The 8,074-nt window shown below is 46.3% G+C and overlaps 1 protein-coding gene across 1 annotated transcript; it reads left to right on the top strand.

Moving 5' to 3' along the window:
• Positions 1 to 40: 40 nt before the first annotated feature.
• On the top strand, positions 41 to 4,876 carry LOC113235552. The gene has a single exon (XM_026471284.1). The coding sequence runs from the start codon at positions 41 to 43 to the stop codon at positions 4,874 to 4,876; it is 4,836 nt and encodes a 1,611-aa protein (XP_026327069.1).
• Positions 4,877 to 8,074: the final 3,198 nt, after the last annotated feature.

The following is an 8,074-nucleotide window of genomic DNA, read 5'->3' as shown; positions in this document are numbered from 1 at the left end:
AGGTAGAGGCGTTGATAGGTTGGTAGACGCGTTAGAGAAAATGGCAATGTTTCGCCCACCGCCGCGACAGGCGCAGGAATTGCCAATTTTCACCGGAGCCTACACGGATTGGCTCCCGTTCAAGCGCGCGATGATAGACTCAACCCGAATGTACAAATTCTCAGACGCGGAGAATTTGGCGCGCTTACGAGTCAGCCTGAAGGGAGAAGCGAAAGAAGCAGTCGCTGCGCTCCTGTACACGGCTACGAATCCGTCCGTAATTATGGATACGTTAGAGCAATGTTTCGGTAAGCCGGAACTCATAGTGGAACGCACCGTTAGCGAGCTTAGGCGTTTGCCGCGACCCGACGGAACGGCAACGGGTTTAAACAGCTTCGCCGTTAAGGTGCAGAATGTCGCCTGCGTATTAGGGAATTTAGCCCACTGGCAATTGTATGATTCCACGCTAGTACGCGACTTGGTAGAAAAGCTCGACACGTACCGGCAGACCAAGTGGTGCGAGTACGCGGACGAACACCGAAACGAAATCGAACCCGAGATCATCAAGCTATCGCGGTTTCTAATGCGCGAAGGGGACCTGGCGATTCGGTATTTACACTCGGCCGCGAAAGAAACAGCGCCAGCGAGGCACGACCCTAAGCCCCGCCCACCGCGTACGCGCCGCCCCGAACGTAGGAACGTGTACACCGCCACCGCGGAAAACAAGGAGCCAAGGAAATCGGTTTGCCTTTGTTGCGGCGGCAATCACTCGGTCCCGCGATGTTGGAAGTTTTTAGGCATGACGGTGGAGGACCGTTGGAAGTGGGCCAAGGAGGCGTACGTGTGCTTCAAGTGCCTAGTGGAGAAACATCGCCGCTTCAACTGTAGGGCGAAGTCGTGCGGAGTCGACAGTTGTGACTCCCCGCACCACGCTTTGTTGCACACGCAGCGTAAGCCGGTTTCGAAACCCGAGACACCGAAGGTCGAGACGGTTCTCAACACGTCGGTGTTGGTCAAGGAAAACAGCGGATCGGTCTTGCTGAAGGTGTGTCCAGTTAGCGTGATAGGGCCTAACGGGCAACGCGCAAATACGTACGCTCTACTTGACGAGGGGTCGACCGTCACTCTGATAGACGCGGAAATAGCGGACCGCATAGGGGCCGACGGGCCCACGCGAAAACTACGTATTCACGGACTAGGGTCTAGTCAGAGCGAACCGACTAGTAAGGCCGTAGAATTAAGTATATGTGGAAAGCCGGGTGAAAGTCACAAAGTTATTGCGCGAACCGTACATAACTTAAAATTAGCGAGACAGACTATAGACTCGTCGTGCTTGGAATACGCGCACCTACGAGGTCTCGATAGGTCGAAAGTTTGCTACAATAACGTGAAACCAGGCATCTTGGTAGGGGCCGATAACTGGCACTTGATCGTGTCGCGTCAGTTATTGGTAGGAGGGCGCCGCGAACCGGTCGCTTCCCTCACGAGCTTGGGCTGGACGGTACACGGAACGGTACCGAAAGTTATTAACTCGACCGCGAACGAAAACGTCTTTCATGCATATACGTACCGAGCGGACATATCGCGCACTTGTAACGATCTCGACGAACGGCTCGAGGATCGTATGAAACGACACTTCGCTATAGATAATGTAGGGATTTCTAAAATAGCGAAGCCGTCGCGTAGCGAAGAGAGAGCGCTCGACATATTCGCGCGAACCGCGAAGCGAATAGGCCACCAGTTCGAGGTAGGGCTGCCGTGGAAAGACGACGTAGTTGTCATGCCGCCGAGCTACGATATGGCGCTCCGCAGGCTGCGAACGATCGAACGAAAAATGGACGCGTCGCCGGAATTTAAACAAGAGTACAAAGCGCAGGTCCAGAACCTTTTAGACAAGGGGTATGCGGAGCCGTGCCAGGGAAACGAAGCGGACAGCCCGATCGGTTGGTACCTTCCGCATTTCGCCGTGCGGAATGTAAATAAGCCGGGCAAATTGCGCTTAGTACACGACGCCGCCGCCACTGTTAACGGCACTTGCTTGAACGACAAGCTCTTGGACGGTCCCGACTTGTTACGATCGTTGCCGGGCGTATTATTCCGTTTTAGGGAACGCGACGTAGCCGTATCGGCGGACATACGCGAGATGTTCATGCGTATTAAGATACGCAAAGCCGATCAGCCCGCCCAAATGTTCCTATGGAGAGGGGACGATAGAACGAATCCGCCCACTCGTTATAAAATGACTTCGATGATATTCGGTGCTCGAAGTTCCCCGTTCCTGGCGCATAGCGTTAGAAACTTGAACGCTAAGGAACACGCGCAATTTTATCCCGTAGCGTTCGACGCGATCACATCGAATCATTATATGGACGATTGGGTGGACAGTTACGAGAACGAAGCTAAGGCCGTGCAAGCAGTCGCCGAAGTAGTAACGGTGCAAGCGAGGGCAGGATTCCAGCTAGCGGGCTGGAACTCGAATAGCGAGCTCGTGTTAGAACACGTACCGGTAGAAGCTAGGGCCCGCGCGGCCAAGGAATTAGGCGGAAGCGACCCTCACGGAGCGGGGAAAACGTTAGGGCTGTTATGGGAGGCCTCAAGTGACGAACTTCGCTTCAATACGGCCATGAATAGGGTGCCGCGAGAGGTACGATCGTTGAAAAGAGGACCTACTAAGCGCGAGGCCCTCAGCGCAGTCATGTCAATTTTCGACCCTCTAGGCTTACTTAGCTATTATACGATCAGGGCGAAAATAGTACTGCAAAACGTATGGAGGTCCAACGTAGGTTGGGATGACGTTTTACCCGAAACGGAGAATCGCGAATTTTTAGATTGGCTACGTGATATGGACTCGGTAGCCGACTTACGGTTAGATCGAAAGTACGGTTTTAACAAGGACACGACGAATACGCAGTTACACGTGTTCAGCGACGCCAGTGAGTTAGCATACGCGACGGCCGCGTACTGGCGTATAACGTATAGAAGTGGAGAGGTCAATGTCACCCTCGCCGCGACGAAGGCCAAGGTGACCCCGATTCGCGCGCCAAGTATCCCACGTTTAGAACTACAAGCGAACCTTGTAGGCGCGCGTCTGGCAGATTCCATACTACGAGAACATCGCGTACCCATCGATAGAGTGATATTCTGGTCGGATTCGAAAACCGCACTTCATTGGATAAGGAACGATAAGCCGCGTTATACTCCTTACGTAGCGCACAGATTGAGCGATATCTCCGAACTTACCCGTGTCGACCAATGGAGATGGGTGCCGACCGCGGATAACGTAGCGGACGACGCGACGCGAATAAGTACCGATATGAAAACTAGTCGCGATAGATGGTTCATAGGGCCCGCGTTCTTGTACGAATCGGAAGACAAATGGCCAACGGAACGCGAGGAGTCTGTCGCGACTGAGGACGAGGTAGTCGTGTCGTACGCAAACGAGAAGGGCAGTTTCTATCACTTGCCCGACATAGGCCGATTTTCTAGTTACGAAAGGCTCATTAGGACCACGGCGCGAGTATTGGCTTTCGTAGATATGTGCAGAAGACGCGCGAACCGCGTCGAGTTACGACACGTACAGGAGGCCAAACGTCTGTGGCTATTGAAATCGCAACACGACGATTTCAACGAGGAAATCGCGTGTCTTGCGCGTAAGAAACCGTTGCCGCGTAGCAGCAAGCTGTTTAAGTTAGACCCCGTGATAGGAACGGACGGAATCGTGCGCGTGAACGGTCGTATAAATGCAGCGCAAATCGAACAGTCGGTCAAGTCACCCGCGGTTTTGGACGGACGGAACGCGTTCACTCGACTCTGTATCGACAACATACATAGGCGTTCCGGACACGGCGGGCGCGAGCGCGTCGCGAACGACGTAAGACAGACGTACTATGTGCTAAGATTACGTTCAACCGTGCGTACGGTGTTACACGGATGCACTTTCTGTCGTGTCAAGAAGGTTACGCCGTTCGTGCCGGCGTTCGGAGACTTACCCGCTGCGAGACTAGACGCGTATAGCCCACCGTTTAGCAATTGCGGAGTAGACTATTTTGGACCGATGATAGTTACGATAGGTAGACGCCACGAAAAACGCTGGGGCGCATTATTCACTTGTCTAACTACGCGCGCGGTGCATTTAGAACTCGCCGCGTCATTAACCACGGATTCGGCAATAATGGCCTTGCGCAGAATGGCCGCACGACGCGGCTGGCCGCGAGTTATATACAGCGATAACGGGACGAACTTTAGAGGCGCTGATGCCGAGCTACGGGCAGCTATGAAGGAATGGGAGCCCGAGCTCCGTGAATTTGCATTAACGCAGCGCGTGGACTGGCGATATATCGACCCCGGCGCGCCGAACCAAGGGGGCGCGTGGGAACGATTAGTGCGGTCGGTAAAAACTGCGCTATCAGTCACCTTACACGATAGAGCGCCGAAAGAGGAAGTTTTGTTAACCTTGCTCGCGGAAGCAGAATATACTATAAACGCGCGTCCGCTTACCCACGTATCGGCAGATCCGGCCGAGCCCGAAGCGCTCACACCAAACCACTTCTTGCTTGGGCAACCGAACGTACTGCCCATTATCGGAACGTGTGAGAATGCAGATAGACGACAATGGCGAGCGGCGCAAGCGTTAGCAGATAGTTTCTGGCGCCGATGGGTTAGGGAGTATTTACCGCAACTCGTTCCGCGCGGGTCACCCTCCGATTCAAACAGAAATCTCACCGTCGGAGATTTAGTCCTCATAGTAGACTCTACGCTACCACGGAACGTATGGCCGCGCGGGGAAGTAGTGAAAATCTACCCGGGCCCCGACGGCACAGTTAGGAGCGTAGAAGTTAGGACACGGGGTGGCATTTTTAGGCGTCCGGCGCGTAAGTTGGCCGTCCTCCCCAAGTAATTAGGTTAGGTTTGTTTTGATTATGTTTAGTATGATAAGATTTGTATTTACCTTTACACGTAGGATAAGTTTTAAGTTGATTTGATTGTTTACCGTCTAGATCGTTTTTCCTTTTACTATTTTATTCTTTCTATTGTTTACCTAGCCTTAGCTCGTAAGACTTCGCTGAGGGGAGGATGTTACGGACGGCCGTACGCGCCTGGCCGGTCAGAGCTAGAGTCCAGAACAGAATGATTAATTCGAGAGCTCTGATTGGCCGAGCGGCGTAGCGACCCATTGATAGGACCGGTACGATGTGGGAGACACCGTACTGGTATAAATATAGGCGATAATTTGTCATTTATTCATTCACTTTTTGTAATCACTCATGGAAACACTTGTTGTCTTGTAAGTCAGATTTACATGAATATATACAGTCCACTTCAAATTATGGAGTTTCATTGATATCCAAGGAAGAATAAAGCAGGAGTTCAGTTTTGGCTGAATTCACCACAGGCTGTATAGAAAGTAGTTTGCAGCTCAAACCTGGTGGGACCAGTATAAATAAAGATAAATTTATTCTGTATAAAAATTTGAAAAGAGTCCGAAATATTGGTTAGTTTCAAAAAACTAAACTAATATACGAGATTTAGATCCAAAAAAAGCCAATGTGTAATAATCACTAAAACCGAAGATCTCGATATTTTTATCGAGATAAATGATATTTCATTAATTCATGAACTGGCTACCTATAGTATAGGGTTTTCCCTATACTATAGGTATACTAGGGTTTTACCTATACTATAGGTAGCCAGTTCATGAATTAATGAAATATCATTTAAAGCATGTTAAACATATGGCTCTACCAGTATAATAGTCTAATCGTTTCTTTCGAAGAGGAGTACTCACATGCTGTCTGCCTCCTACTAGGTGCACTAGCAACCCACACAATAAAGGAAGCGATGTTATTCTTGCTTATTTAAATAGTACTTATATCAAACTGAAGTCAATTCGAATACATTTTGGAGTCAGTCTACTGTAATTAATAGACTGTATCGACAGTTTAACGTATTCCCGTCTCAACTGCTGTCGGTGATTGGTCGAACAGGGCTGCAAGTGTCCCGCTACGTGAGTCGGGCGCAAATTCGGGAAAAACGTACAGGTATCGAAGAAAGTATTTTAGGTTTTACGTTGGTTTTTAAACTTCCAATGTGATTATAAGTTTTTTTTTGTTACCTTTGAGGTTCAGTGCTCACATTTTCTTAAATTTTCTTGTAGCTTGTGCTTTTTTATTTTAAGTAATAAAAAAAAAGATATTGAGTAAGGCCAAGATGACATAAAAACATCAGGAGCATGACAAAATAAAAAAATGATGATGATTTCAATGATTTTTTTTATCAATAAACCGAAAAAGAATGTAAATTAGAAGATAGTAATAAATATGTAACACCTATATGTATATTATATGTATTTTTGATTGTATTTTTTTAATAAGAATGGAAACAAAGAGAAAATTTTATTATTTTATCATGACATCAATACAATTTAACAAACAATACTAGTATATCTTTTTAAAGTCGAATTGAATCTCAGTTTTAACATGAAAGTAACATATATTATTACAAAACTAAGCGTTCTTGAAGAAATTTTTCATTCATTTTTCAACAAGTACGAGTTAAGGAGTAAAAAGAATGTTCGAAGCAAATTGCCTTATTATTCCCCGAGGCATTTTTTCTATTAATAGAAAGCCAGACGTATTTTCTTACCGAAGAGTGCAGTACAAAAGAGTTGAGAATATTTGAAGTGTTCGTACATATACATAGATTTAGGAGTATGTTATTGGGAGTACTTCTTTGTGATTTCGTTCCTAATATTATTTGTCCCCAGAGAATTATATAGTATAAATAAGCTACAAAATGATGATGATGTTGATGTTATACAACAACTAAAGTGGTATCAATAATCCGAGCTAGTAGAAATAGAGTTCGTCCAGGAAAATACTGCCACCTTACCTATTTCTCTGGCCAAGCAGTGATGTGAGCATTACTGCATTCCGGTTGTAAATGATAAGGGCACTATTGAAATTAAATGCATATGGGACTTGTCAATTTATGTTTCAGGGTGACGAGCGTAGTGGCAATTACCTCTCAGATGTTTGCGATTTAAAGCTCTGAGTGGCACAGCAACTGTCAGGGATAGGCGTGTCGCTTACCACTAGGTGAACGACTTGTTCATCCCGGCGTTTAAAATTATAACCACAATTTCGTTTAACTAAGGAAAACGATTCTTTTATGGGGAACTGTATACGTTTTTACAATAAGATTCCGGAACATATATTAAGATTAACATTTTCTAAGTTTAAAGATTACATTATAAGTATTTTAATTGAAAAGTCATATTACAAAATTTACGACTACGTGTTAGATGTATGGACAGACAACGTGAGTCTAGATTCCACACAAATATGATTCAAAATGTATTTTATAGCTTTTAAGTTTATTTCAAAAGAGCTATCCCTAGTTTCTTGCCCGTTCTTCTCAAGGAGGTCATGGAGGTGAACGAGTAGTTAGCCGCTTAAAAAATGACGCTTTCAAGAGTAAAAATGTTACCTACGGAATAAATGATTATTTGACTTGGACTTTGGTAAAAAGAAGATAAGTCAAGACGTTGCTCAATAAGCCAGGTACAGGATCGAACTTTGAGCATAGCAACGAAAAGAGATAAAGCTATGGATCTCTGAAATCTGTTGGCTACTGTCACAGCGCCGGCCGCAAAAAAAAACAGAAATAGTCTCAAATGATTTCAAGAAGACGCTTTTATTGTGAATGTACCAGTGAACCGTTATACGTACATATTTTGATTTAAACTTTCATGATTTTCACACATTATTTGATTTTTAATTCGGGATTTAATCATGTATAAAAACATATTTTAATTACCTCGACGTTTCGGACGTATTGCAACGTCCATGGTCTCGAAGTTTCTGAAGAGGCAGGTGTCAGCATCTTCTACCCGTGCCAGTTTTTCTTGATCTTCATTATTTATTTGTGCACTAGGGTTCTCACTAGACCGACACATAACACTCACGACGTCCGGCGACATGTCGGGCGATACTTCATGTCATTTACATTTGCTGATAACTGGATCCCATGACGATGAAAGTTTAAAACCGTCTTCTCGTTTGAAATTACGGTATTTTTCAAATTTCAATAGCTTCAC

This window comes from Hyposmocoma kahamanoa, unplaced genomic scaffold (assembly GCF_003589595.1).
Source record: "Hyposmocoma kahamanoa isolate Upper Pololo Valley unplaced genomic scaffold, ASM358959v1 87298, whole genome shotgun sequence".
Classification (NCBI taxonomy): domain Eukaryota; kingdom Metazoa; phylum Arthropoda; class Insecta; order Lepidoptera; family Cosmopterigidae; genus Hyposmocoma; species Hyposmocoma kahamanoa.
The sequence above is the reverse complement of the archived record's forward strand: the minus strand, read 5'-3'. Positions and strand labels throughout refer to the sequence as shown.